Source organism: Hyaena hyaena, unplaced genomic scaffold (assembly GCF_003009895.1).
Source record: "Hyaena hyaena isolate Hyena2069 unplaced genomic scaffold, ASM300989v1 scaffold_378, whole genome shotgun sequence".
Taxonomy (NCBI): domain Eukaryota; kingdom Metazoa; phylum Chordata; class Mammalia; order Carnivora; family Hyaenidae; genus Hyaena; species Hyaena hyaena.
Window position 1 is genome coordinate 1071216 of NW_024081009.1, and position 13750 is coordinate 1084965.

Genomic DNA, 13750 nt, shown 5'->3' on the forward strand with positions numbered 1-13750 from the left:
CTTGCCAACCACAGGGCCGACTACCATCATGGAGGACACCGGCTGTCACCTTTCCCAGCACGCAAGCATCACCTGGGAGGCTTTGAAAACTCCCAGTGCCCAGGCTGCACCCAAGACCAATCAGAATCTCCAGGCGAGGCCCGGACATCGAATCCGTCAGGCTCCCATGTGATGGCAACGGCCCTCGAAGGTGGAGACTCACCTGCTGAGTCCTGATGGTTGCTGAGAATCCACATGATATGGAACAGTTCAGGGCCTCAGCTTTCCTTCTCCGGAAAACTGGACCAGATTCGTGCGCCCCACTCCGTTACCAGCCACGGCTCAATGCAACCTCCTCCTGCCCCGCCCCCTTTTACCTTCTTATTCCCTCCACCGGGGACGTGGGTGATGTTATCCAGGGACCCGATCTTCGATTGGACTCTATCCTTGAAGTCCAGCTTCTCAGATTTTACCTCCACCTGGCCGCCTCCTGGAACACAACACACATGAGGACACCACGCCTTGAAAGAGGGCCAAGCAAGCCGTTCGAAGTGGACCCCAACCCTTCAGAGTAGGTAAGACTGTCCTTCATTTAGAAGGGAGTCTGGGCACAGGTCAGAGCCCTTCCAAAGGGCTTGGTGACACTTTGCTCCATCTCTCTAATTGAGGTGTGTGTCAAATATTTGCTCAACAAACTCTTCCTCCTTAGTCCGTGCAAAGGCCAACGACAACTCAAGGGAGAAGAAAAGATTCCGAAGTCTAAACTGGTCAGCTTCCAAAGAGTGAAGTCTTTCTTGGTCAACATCGTGTAAGCCACAGCCCCACAAGACCTCAGAATGAAACTAAATGGCCACATGCACTCTAGCTAAGGAAGGGGCCCTCCCCCGCCCCCTCCTCGGTCACTAGGTGCCGCACCCATGCACCCATGCACGCACGGGAGATACAGCCTGAGGGAGAGACAGCCAACATTCCTTTCTGGAGATGGATAAAGCCACCCAAGAACGGCTGAGGGATGGGGTTCCCACTGGGAGAGACCCCCACAACACGTCCAAGGGAGGCCAGTGGGGACTACGTTTCTGATGGCTTCTCTCCTCACAGGAATGCTTCAGCGAGTATAGATTCTGCTCTGAACCGGGCCCACGGCCGAGGTCCCCACTCGGGACCCCCAGGCAGGAGTGAGAATCTAGATCTACGCTGGACAATACGGAAGCCACCAGCCACATGTGGCTACTTAAATTTTAATTAAATAGAATTAGCTCATTTCGGCAACTGCCGTGGCCTGGCCACGTTGCCAGGGCTCAGTAGCCACGTGAGGTGGGTGGCCTCCATACTGGACAGAGCAGCTCTGGAGCAGTTCCGTCATCACAGAGAGGTCTCCAGGTAGCTCTCATTTTGACGTGCTGCGGGAAGGGGAGGAGAAAGGGAAGCGTGGCAGAGCTCCAACAGCATTTACAGTCGTGGCCGGAGCTTGGCGATGGCTGGTGCAGTTGGTGACGTGTCCCCCGCCCCCCCAATGTTGGCTGGGCACTGAGCTGAAACATCCACGAGCCAGCCTTCCTGCGGGAGCCAGATCAGGCCCCTCCCCGGCTCTAGAGGCCCTGGGTGCAGCCCGCAGGGAGAACCACGGGTTAGGGCTTAGGACCTGCCTCCCTCGTAACTGTGGTTTGGCCAGCACGGCGCCCCGCTCGGGAGCGAGACAGGGCAGCCACCCCTCCCAGGGCTCAGCAAGTCCCACCTGCTCTCCTTGCCAGCCCAGCCCATCAACCCTCGCAGCCACTTTCAGAGAAGGCACCACCGGGTCCCGCCCTGCACCTCCCCTGGGCCTTCCCTCCTGCAAGGGCTACCTGGCTTGTGATGGATGTTGCCTAAGGAGCCACACTTGGAGGTCACCTTGCTCAGGTCCACTGGTTTGTACACTATTTGCACCTGGAGGTGGGAGAGGCCGAGGGAGAGACAAAGAATAAAAGAGGAGGATTTAATTATGCATTTAATAAAAGCAGCTGTGTAAGTCCAGGCCCCCTTGAATGGCGTTTCCTGTCCGCCGGGAGGAAGGCACCGTGGTCATGGTGGGAATACGTGTCGTGGACTTCTGTCAACCCTGCCCCGGGGAAGGTGGGTCTTCACAGAATGACTGTGGGACTGGAGTGCCCTCAGTCCCTCGCAGGGGGGTTGGGGGGGCAGGGATGCTTTGTCACCGTGCAGGGCCCAGACTGTTGGTTTAGAAGAGTCACTGTTTCCTGACATGAAAGTGACATCGCATTCGATGGGGACAAAGAAAGGAGGGATCCATGGGATCCGTTTGTACCGCGTTTGGACAGTCTTGTTGGACAAGCCAGAAAGCTGTATGTGCAGCGGCTCAGAGAGGAGCAGGCAGAGTGGGGGCGGGGGGGCTTCCTCCCAGGAGAGGCTCCCACAAACCCCAGCAACCGAAGAAAGTGTGGGGACAGTCAGCAAGCAGGACCCAGAGCAGGTTGGCAACTCGGAGCCAGCTGGCACATTTCGGTTCTTTAGCCCAAAGAGCAAAGCGACAGGAGGAGCCGGGCAGACGGCACAGAGGACCCCGCAGGCCAGTCGCGGAGCCTGGAGCACAGCTCGGACACACACGGGGCTCAGAACCAGCCCCGGGGCCCAGGACGCGGCCTGGCCGCACTGCCCACCCTCCCGAGGGGCGCGACCGCCCCCGAGAGGCCCCGGATCTCAGCCCAAGAACCAGCTCCCTGGAGGGGGACCCCCATGGGGACCCCTGCATCGGCAGATGGGTTTTCTGGAGGAAGCCCTATAAAGCCATGGCTGTGAGGGGGTCCTTGGGTGGTCACTGAGGGACACTTCCCAGGGCCTCCAGCAGCTACTGGTGTGAGGCCACAAGAGGCCAGTCACCAGGGAGTGGAAGTTACCCAGGAAAGAGACGGCCTCCAGCCAGAGCTCCAGACAAAAAAGGAGGGAGGTCTGTTTCTGTCTAAATCACCTGGAACAATTCCAAATGATTTTAGTTAATGAAAATCATGCTGGCGTTTGCCACTTATTGATGGAGCATTGACCGAGGCCGACAGGTGCTCTCGGCCTGTGTCTGTGGAGGGAGGGTAGGGGAGCGCCTGTGCTGGTGGTGGACGGGGGTGGGGGGTGGAGGAAAGGGGGAGGAGTGAATGGTTCTGAGAGACCAGGGTCTGGGAGACAGCGCGTGCTCTGGGCCGAGCTCCTCCTCCGGGCATGAGAGAGAGGGAAGTAAGTTCTGTGACCAGACTTCCCTCTTTCCCCTCAGGTAACCCGGGGAGGGGAGTGCGTGGAGGAGGAGGAAGTGGAAAGGCAGAGGGGAAAGGACTGCCTGAGGGGAGGAGCTGGAGTGCGGGAGGAGCGGAGGCCAGGGGAGGGAGGAGGCCAGGCCCGGAAATGGGAGGCAGGGAGGATCCCAAGATGGTCAAGGAGCTGGGCTTCCTGCAGGGACGTCCCCTCCAGGCTAGGGAAGAGAGAGCCGCAGGCCAGAGGCTGGGGGGCCCAGGCCAGGGGTCTAGCACCCCCCAAAACCCCCGAAGCTGACATGGCGCAGGGGCCTGGCGCCCCACCCCACCCCCCACCCCCGCCAGCTGCCTTCCACCAGAAGAGCTGTGAAGGCTCCTACTGCACACCAGCAGTGGCCACGCTCCAAGGCCAGCGCTCAGGACCAGCCTGAGATTCCCGCGGCTCTTTGCCAGGTCCCGTAGGCTGGCCGGAGGCGGGCACAGAGCGCAGGACAGGAGGTGCCCTCGAGGAAGTCCCCTGACGTCCTGGGCACTGCCAGCAGCAGTGGGAAAGCACCGTCTGCACCCAGCTCACGCCTGAAGGAGCTTCCTCTGGCCCCCACCACCCCCCAGGCCTCACCAGCACAGCCTCCGCCGGCCGGCCAGACAGGAGTTAACCCAGAGCGCACGGGGCCTTGGTCCTCCGGCCAGAGCGGACGTCTGCAGTGCTAGCAGGGAGCCAGGAGCCAGAGCTAACACAGCAACCAGCGCGCCACAGGGAGCCCACGGCTGTGGGCCGGGGTGGGGGTGGTCCCCACACCTTCCCTTTCCTTCTGGAAGCGGTGGGACAGGAGAGCAGGGTCTGGGGACACAGAGAAGACGGCGAGCAGACACTGGTGAGGGGGTGTTACAGAAGCGCCATGCAGCAGCCGCGAGGGGACCAGAGGGCTCAGGGCAGGGCACATTGCAAGAATAAACCTCAGGGCTGGGCACAGGGATGTGCGCCCAGGCTGGGCCCGTTCTGGAGTGAGACACACTGTCCCCCACCCCTCACCCCGGCGCTGCCAGCCAGGAGCAAGACACCTGCTCTCCCAGCCCGGGCTGGACCTCAGAGGGGCTCGACCCTCCCACTTTGATGTGGTCGCCAGTCAACCCAGAGGCCGGGGTAGGGGCGGCAGAGAAGGGGAGCCCAGCCTCGGAAGCTCAGTCTGTACCCACCGTGGGTGACCACGGGGTGGCCGGCAGAGGAACAGCAGAGCTGGTCACGTGGGTAGGTGAGTGAGGATGCCAGCCCCAAACCCCACTGGGGACACCAGGAATCCCCGAGACATTAGGAGGAAGCCAAATGTAAAAGGGTCCAAAGCAGCATTTCGCTGTCAACTCCCGGGCGCCCCAGGCAGGTCCCCTAGTGCGCTTCTTTGGGCTATTTTTCATCTGAAGTCTCTGCCCGGGGAGGGGCCTGGTTTACGCCTGAGCCAAGGCTCAGCATCTGCTCCTGTTCCGAGGGAGGACAGTAAGACACTGCGTCTGCTCATCAGAACAGACGTGCCAGCCGTCCACAGGGCTGTCCGTCCACGGGGGACGAGGGGACAGAGCCCAGTCTCAGATGCTGCCGCTTTCAGCCCAACCTCAAACGGGCTCCGTGCCGGGTGGTGGGGGGGCTGGACTCAGGGTATTATGCTGTGAGGACCTGGCCTCCAGGTTCCGGCCAGAGAGAGGCTCAGCTCTGCAGAGGCGGGGGCGGGGGGGGCCCACGATACTGGGGTCCCACCCCGCCCGGAACCGTGGACACAGGCACAGGGAGCCTGGGCTGCCGGAACCTGGGGGCACAGACAGACTCCGCCCCTGAGAATGGTTTATTCTCTGCAATGTCTCGCAAGTGTGTATTCTCATGCCGCTTGTTACAAAGCAGAACGACAGAACGGGCGCAGGGAAAGTGTGACGATACTCACACTGCCGCCTCCTGGCACGTGTTTGATATTATCCTTTGAGCCACACTTGGACTGGACGTTGCTAAGATCCAGCTTCTTATTAATTATCTGCACCTTTGACAGCCAGAAAAAAGGATGAATGACACACCACACCCAGACGCGCTTGCTCTGCCCTAACACACTCTGAAGCTGATTCCGACCTTCAGGGCCAGGAGACAAGGCTCCAGGCGGAGGGCGGGAGGTCTGAGTCACACCCTCCGGGGCAGTAGCGGCCCCAGGAAGGCGATTCCAGAACTGGGAGTGACTGCGGGCCGCGCTGGGTTTGCAAAGCACACCCCCCCCCCCCCCCCCCCCCCGGAAGGCAGCTCTTCACCGAAGGATTGCATCACGGAGGCCCCGCGGAGAGCACCTCTGAGTCCTGGAAACCGCAGCCCGGTGGCTACCAGGTTGGGCTGGAGCCAGGTGTGCTCAATTACGTTATTAAATGAATAAATAAAAAGGGCCATCTGTGTCCTCATTCACACACCCACCAGAACATTCGCGAGACCTTTCTGTGGCTGTGCTCCAGCCTGTGAGGCACTCGAATCACCTGCAGATGTATATAGAGACATATATTTTAAAATCCCAGACTCCACCCAGACCCAGAATTGGCATCGCGGGCTCCCCTTGGTGCTTCGGGCAGCACGGCGAGGTTTGGGAATCGCTGACATCACGGGGAGGAGACACAGACGATCCTATGGAAAAGATGGATCCAGACATCCCTCCAAGGGGCTGGAAGGCAGGGTAGGCGCCCCACCTTCCATCCATCGGCTCGCACTTCTCCACAAGGCCACCAGCTCCTTGAAGGGAACCGGGCAAACGCTCCTGCTGCCCTGAGGAGCCGTGGTCCACCTGATCCCTGGGTCTCTCCGAGGCTTCTCTCTCCAGGCACCAGGGATGCGACGGCAGGGACATCACTGTTTTAGTGGTGGATGAGTTTTGCCCGATTTGTCTAAAAACTGGAATACACAGACGACCGCGGCACGGGGAGAGAGAGCTGAAACCCTCCCCTTTGCGTCTGCCGGGCTGACATCTTGACCCCAGGTGCCTTGCCCCACGGGTGCTCCCTGCTTGTAAACTGTGCCTTCGATTCTATTAATCACTGGGAACTGGAATTCCTGATTAAGAGCCAGGCTCATTCTCTGAAATGTTGGCAATGGCACCAAGATCTCAGTGTGGCCTTTGTGAACGCCGCGGGGGGTGAGAGGCGCTGCTCCAGAGACGCAGGACTGTGAGGATGGCTGTGGCTGGGGGTCAGAGCCCCGGCCTGGCTCTTGCAGGGAGAAGGGTCCCAAACTCTGACCCAACAGCCAGAGCCAGCCATCAAGGGTGCCGCAGGTCCTCGCAAAATGGGGAAATGAGGACATGCCAGCAAATTTTTGTCCATCCTACTTTTTGGTGTGAAAATGGCCTTTCCTTTATTAAATTATTAGTTATTAAATTACATTGATAGTAGATCGTAATTAGCATTTTGAGATGTCCTTAGCCTGACAAAATAAAAACAGAGTAATCTTCTCTTGAACCTCATCCCATTTTCTTCCTTAATTTTACAGGTCTGGATCTAAAAACCTGGTAAAGCACAAACCTACCCCCGCCCCCACTTTTCTTTCTTTCTTTTTAAAATTTTAACGTTTACTTTTTTTTTGAGAGAGAGAGAGAGAGAGAGAGTAAGAGAGAGACCATAAGCAGGGAGGAGGAGAGAGAAGGACAGAATCTGAAGCAGGTTCCAGGCTCTGAGCTGCCAGCACAGAGCCCAACACGGGGTTCAAACCCACGAACTGTGAGATCATGGCCTGAGCTGAAGTCGGACATTCAACGCACTGAGTCACCCAGGTGCCCCATAAACCCCCTTTTTTCGTTTTCTTTTATGTTCCTTTTAAAATAAAAAGCTCTTGGGGCACCTAGGTGGCTCAGTGGGTTGAGCGTCTGACTCTTGATTTCGGCTCAGGTCATGATCCCAGGGTCACAGGATGGAGACCCGCATGGGATTCTTGGATTCTCTCTCTCTGTCATCTTCTCTCTCTGCCCCACACCCCACTCTCAAGCTCTCTCTCTCAAAATATAAAAATAAATAAAATAAAAAGCTATGTATTCTTCATTAGAAAAGCAACATAACATTATGATTTTGAAAAATAGTTAAAAAAAAGCAAAAGACGGCTTTCCTGCCACCCTAACCCAACCACAATTTCATTTTGTGACATTCCCTTGAAGTCACATATATATAATAAAACTACCATCATGTACATATAAATGGTGGTAATTATTTACATACAATTATATGTCTTGCTTTATCAAGTAACATCATCTCCTAAGCATCTGCCTTGTGTACAGTCATCAGAAGGATGGTTTTGGATGCCTGAGTGGCTCAGTCGGTTAAGCGTCCCACTAAGGCTCAGGTCATGATCTTGCAGTTCGTGGGTTCAAGCCCTGCATCAGGCTCTGTGCTGACAGCTCGGAGCCTGCAACCTGCTTCTGATACTGTCTTCCTCTCTCTCTGCCCCTTCCCCGCTTGCACGGTCTCTCTCAAAAATAAATAAAAGTTAAAAAAATAAAGAATATGTCCTCCTCCATTTTGTGATATCTGTGTAATCAGACATTTGTATCTATTCCATTTTATATAACGGGAACAGCCTCATCGTGAACATCTTCTGCAAGGACGTCTTTCCATATTATGGATTATTTTCATGGCAGAGTCAAAGTTATAAATAGTCTAAAAATTCTCCGTACAGCTCTCCAAGCGGCTTTCTGAAGGGGTTCGGTCACTTTACCCCCTGTGAGCACCACTGAGAAAGTCCGTTTCGTTGCACGGCCACCAGCATCAGGCATGTAAGGAATCTGTTTGCTTTGACCGACATAAATGGATTGCATTGTTGGCTTATTCTACAGGTTTTTTTCTTTTTTAAATTACAAAGTTGCTCCTTTGCCCCCTGTTGGCTTGTGGGTGACTTTTTCCTACAACCGTTTATGTCTTTATATACTCAAATTCTTCCTTTGTCATTTCTTCTCTGTCGTTTTGTTTTAAAGTTTATGTATTTTAAGGAGGAGACAGAGCACTGCAAGGGGGAGGGGCAGAGAAAGAGGGAGACAGAATCCCAAGCAGGCTCTGCCTGTCAGTACAGAGCCTGTTGCTCGAATGCGGGAACCGTGAGATCATGGCCTGAGATGATGGGTCGGATGTGCAACTGACTGAGCCACCCAGGTGCCCCTCTTCTCTGGTTTTTACATTTTTTTAACATTTTTTTTAAATTTTTATTTATTTCTAGGAGAGAGAGAGAGAGAGAGAGAGCGTGAGCAGGGGAGGGTCAGAGAGAGAGGGAGAAACAGACTCTGAAAAAGGCTCCAGGCTCAGAGCTGGCAGTCAGCACAGAGCCCGACGCAGGGCTCGAACCCACGAACCGCGAGATCATGACCTGAGCGAAAGTCGGACGCTTAACCGACTAAGCCACCCAGGCACCCCTACATTTAAAAACCACCCCTCATTTAGAGGTTGGGTAAATATCTGATTCTGTCTCACCCTTCTCACCTGCCATGCCCCTAACTTAGTGATGAGGAGGCCATTTGAGGCCCAGGGAGGCTTGGTAACCTCCTCAACTCAGTGGTTAGTATAACCCCAGGCTACCTACCTTCCTACGTGACAACAAAGTTTCGCCCAGCTGTCCTCAAGCCGGTGTTCTCATACACCAAGTACAAACACCGCTCTCTTGTGAGCATCACAGTTCTCTCCTGCCAGCAAGGGGCCGCAGGGACACTGCCTCAGCCCAGGCCTGTGCTGGGAACAGCACATGCAACAGGCTTTCTTACACTGCTTCTTAAGGAGCTGCTGCCGCCCTCTGAGTAATATCTTTTTTTTTTTTAATTTTTTTTTATGTTTTATTTATTTCTAGGAGAGAAAGAGAGACAGTGTGAGCAGGGGAGGGTGAGAGAGAGAGGGAGTCACAGACTGAAACAGGCTCCAGGCTCGGAGCTGGCAGTCAGCACAGAGCCCGACGCGGGGCTCGAACCCACGAACCGCGAGATCATGACCTAAGCGAAAGTGGGACGCTTAACTGACTAAGCCACCCAGGCGCCTCCCTCTGCGTAATATCTTTGAATCCTTTCAGGTCATCCTCAGGTTTTAAGGAGTCGGACATGAACTCCTTCTGTGGGGATCATTTTTCACTCATCACTTTCCATTGGATAAGTCCCAGAAGCAGATTTTGCCTTTCACAAAGGAATTGGAGCCGCTTAGTATTAGAAAACACTCACATGCAAACGCACAAAATATGAAAACAACAAAATTAAAAGGATATTGGTAAAAGAAGCAGAGGTCATCAGGACTGACAATTCGACTGATCATTACATTTAACTCCGAGCTTCCTGGAAGCCAAAGCAAAAAGGGAAACACGATGGGCTACCTAACTCTCCTTATCTGACAATAAAAACTGACCAGTTTTTCAAGGAAGACAACCTTGTTTTCCGAATTAGTCCATGTAAAGAAATTCATCAAATGGATCAAGTGACATTAAGCAATAACAAGATCTGCAGTACACATAGAAATTTTTTTAATGTGGCTTTTTCTTGTTCCAATCCCCCACACACCCAAAAGGCAACAAGTTGTTTGTGGGATTTGGCAATAGACAAAGCAGACCTGAATTACTGTTATTCTTCAAATTAAGTCAACACCCTTTACAGAATGTTAGATTTCCAGAAGGGGGATAAAAGGGTTGGCATTATGAAACTGAAATCCTGAAACTTAATTTCTCATCTAGAGCAACATGTATGATATTGAACCTCAGCTCTGGGCAGACACTGAAAATCCTCATCAAAGGAAAGAGCAATTTTTTAGAGGCTCCAAAGTTTGGTCTCAGGGACTCACAGTCAAGGGAGAATTTCCTGTGGTCAGGGTTTGATCTTAGAGGAGAGGCTGTAACTGAAGACAGTCCCACTTGGGCTCCATCCACTTCCTAGAGGACCTGAAGCTGTCCCAAACCCTCGCTGGGCCTTGATTTGATTCTGTTTGGGCTCAGCTCTCAAGATGCCCCAGATGGCCCAGTCCTACCCCAGGAGCTCTCCAGGCTGGCCCAGTGTCCACCGGCTGTCCCTGGCAAGGCCTGTCTCCAGCACACCTTGGTGCTTGCTGGGCCCAGCCTGGCTTCTCTAGGATCAACATACCCGGTGCATCTTTAAAATTATGGGATTTACACAAGATTGTTCAGAAAGATGCCATGTACAGGGAGAGGTGCCCAGAGGGTCAGAGAATTACAGGGCTGTCCCAGGGGAGGGTCCCAGCCCTGTTCTGCAGGGCCTGGCACCTCAGCTCAGGTTTAGCTCAGTTAAAATGGCCCTGACCCAGGAGAGGCAGACTACCCCAGGTACAAACTGACTTAACTTACTCCATGTTAAACGTTCTAAGCGTCTGCTTTTTAAAATGAGAACGGACACAGCGTTCTGTTGCCCTCTTGTGGCCGCCTGGAATATTGCAGCCCCGGGTTTTCAAGGCTCTTCGGCTCCTGCGGGGGGCGGGGAGCATGCACACCCCAGGCACTGGCCTGAACATCCTCAGAGGACGTGACTTTAGCTCCATCTGCTTAGAGCCAACCAGGCCACCCTCATGTTTGGGCCCCGTGCCCTTCTCCGGCCATGGCTTTGTGATCCTTTCCCACCCCTGGCAGCCACGGGCATCTCCCTGGTTCTCCGGACCAGGCAGCCTTGGAACCGAGTGAGGGCCACCCTGCACGGTCCCTGGGGCCCTGTGCTTCCCACTGACCACACAGAAGGGCCGCTGAGGGCTCTCTGTGGTGTTGCCTTAACCTCACTCGGCCCTCACCAGCTCTGTTATTCAATTCTGATTCTCCCAACCGCAGCCCCCACGACCCACTCACCACGCAGCCCGAGGGTGGCTCCCTGTGGGCAGTGCCCTCCTCCTTCTCGGTCGTCTCCTGTCCTGTCAGAGCAAACGCCCAGCTGCTTCACCGCAGACCCAGCAAGGCCCTCCCTCTATCGGCCGGCAACACCCCCCCCCCACCCCCCCCCCCCCCCCCCGCCCACCTTAGCTCTTGTGTAAAGGAACAAAACGCCACCTGAACCCATATGCCCCCGCCACCCCAGCTCTGTCACTTCGAACTTCCTTCTGCTTTTTGTCTGAACGTCTCCAGGGTGCAGTTTCTCCCTGTCTTCTTTCAGCCCACGGGTCTAGCACTCAGACACCAATGACGGTTCCAAGAGGGGCCTGCCCTGTCTTCTCTGACTTGCTGGTGACATATCTCATTGTGGGGCAGTCCATAACACAGAGGACTTCGGTGTGGTGACCCTCAGTGGTGCTGGTCAAGGGTCCCTCGGTGTGGTGATGCTTGACCCTCAGTGTGGGGGACGGTCAGGGGTGCGGTGGACCCTCAGTGTGAGTCATAACAACACAGGTGACATCCCCTCAGTGTGGGAACCTTCCGGGGTGAGGGCTGCACATCCTTCCCAGACCAACCTGTCCTTGCGCCCCTTTTGCTCTGGGTCTCAGGGACAGGAGCCCTCTGCACAGAGCCCGGCATGCAGAGGTGCCCCAGACATGCCGGGTGAATGGAGCACAGGACAGGAGGAAGGAACCAGCTTTCAATGCTGTTGTATGTCCCGTTGTACTGGTTGTGTTTTCCAATTTCTTCCTACTCTTTTTTTATTTTTTTTTTAAGTTTAGTTATTTATTTCGAGAGAGAGCACAAGCAGGGGAGAGGTAGAGAGAGGGAGATACATAAAGAATCCCAAGCATCATCAGCACAGAGCCCGATACGGGGCTTGAACTCATGAACTGTGAGATCATGCCCTGAGCCAAGATCAAAAGTCGGATGCCTAACCAACGGTGCCACCCAGGTGCCCCTCTACTCTTATCTTTGTATCTGCAGTCTTATTTTTTTTCTTTTTAAATTTATCTTTGAGACAGAGATAGAGACAGCGTGAGCAGGGGAGGATCAGAGAGAGAGGGAGACACTGAATCTGAAACAGGCTCCAGGCTCTGAGCTAGCTGCCAGCACAGAGCCCGGCGCGGGGCTCGAACCAACAAACTGTGAGATCATGACCTGAGCCGAAGTTGGACGCTTAACCGACTGAGCCACCCAGGTGCCCCTGCAGTCTTATTTTTTGTATTCTTTATTCTGTCACTAAAAACATAACTTCCATGCTGTAGTCACTTACTTTTTTTAAATAACAAAAGCATTAAAATTATGAATTGCCTCTAAGTACAATTGGGGACACCTCCAGTTGTTACCAATGCACTCAGAAGACACGTTCTTCACTTCCAAACTGAACAGTGACACATGACAATTTTTTAATTCCCAAATATTTGTGGTAATGTTGGTGACAGGGATACAATTAGGCTCTGCTGCATATGACACTGAGCTTAGGGAACAGGCAAACGCAATTGTTAGCTCCCTGTACTTATAGATATTTTTCTTTACTGACTATATGGATTATTGGCATGACATCTGAACTCCACAACAGGTAAGTCCTGTCATACAGTTTAATTCCTGGTATTTAAACATTTCCCCTTTCAATTACATGGACTTTCTATTTTTTGCTTTACTATCATCCGCTGTAACAATTTCAGTTACAATGTATTGCCAACCACGTTTTTCTGATTAGAACTGTTTTCATTGTAGAAAATTTGGAAAGAAAAGGGAAAACAGAGAAAAAGAATCACACACAATCTCTATGACTATCAGCATTTTGTCATACTCTCGTTTTCTTCTCTGCAAACTTTTAGATAGACAGATAGTAAGCAAAACCTAAGTAGTTTTGACACTATTATTATTTTTTTATAATAATATAGAAGAACTGGTGCCCCGGGAAGCTGTTTGCATGGCTGGCCTGCCTTCCCTTCTCCCCCAACCTCGGGTGGATCCAGCTGGTTCTGGTAAAGCGGCCAAGTGCTTATCTGCGTTTTCTTTTAAAAATAATTTCATTCTGGGGCGCCTGGGTGGCTCAGTCCATGGAGTGTCTGATTTCAGCTCAGGTCACGATCTCACAGTTCGTGGGTTTGAGCCCCACGTCGGGCTCTGTGCTGACGGCTCAGAGCCTGGAGCCTGTTTCAGATTCTGTGTCTCCTTCTCTCTGTCTCTCCCCTGCCTGTGCGATTGTGCTCTCTCTCGAGCATGCTCTCTCTCTCTCAGTAAATAAACATTAAAAAAAGAATTTCCTTCTGGACTCTTCAAGCAATATCTGCTCACAGTAGCAAATCTCAAAAACAGGGCAAAGTACAAAGCAGTAAACAGGTGTTTTGCATTTTTTTTCCAACCACTGATTTCCATCAATCCCCTGTGGTTTTCAGTCTGCAGGTTTACAAACTGAGCCACTGGCTCCTCCTCCTTCCGTGTGAGCATCTACGTGGGGAGCCATGTTATTCTTCACACTGGGCGCTGGCCCTTTTGCAGCCTAAATAAACACTCGCTGCACTTGCTGCATGGCAGGCACTGCCGGAGGCCACAGGGCCCCAAAGAGCTCAAGGAGAGCTTGGGAGACCTGCCGTCCGGGCCGTTCACAGGCCTTCTCCATGGAGCACTCGCGCCCTCTGCTTCCCTGTGTCTGTTCTCTTCATTTCCCCTGGAGATTGTATTATATTCCTCG

The 13750-nt window shown here is 53.5% G+C and overlaps 1 protein-coding gene across 5 annotated transcripts in view; it reads right to left on the reverse strand.

The window, feature by feature from the left end:
- Positions 1-13750, reverse strand: part of MAPT (microtubule associated protein tau) — a 100240-nt gene that overhangs the window by 3530 nt on the left and 82960 nt on the right. For 3 of the 5 annotated variants that reach the window (XM_039250672.1, XM_039250673.1, XM_039250675.1), the window contains 3 exons: positions 5147-5239; positions 1824-1905; positions 357-469 (listed from right to left, as the gene is read on the reverse strand). In XM_039250672.1, the coding sequence (XP_039106603.1) occupies positions 357-469; positions 1824-1905; positions 5147-5239 (288 nt within the window). The remainder of the gene's footprint in view (positions 1-356; positions 470-1823; positions 1906-5146; positions 5240-13750) is intronic. The other 2 variants (XM_039250676.1, XM_039250677.1) reach the window with 1 other exon arrangement.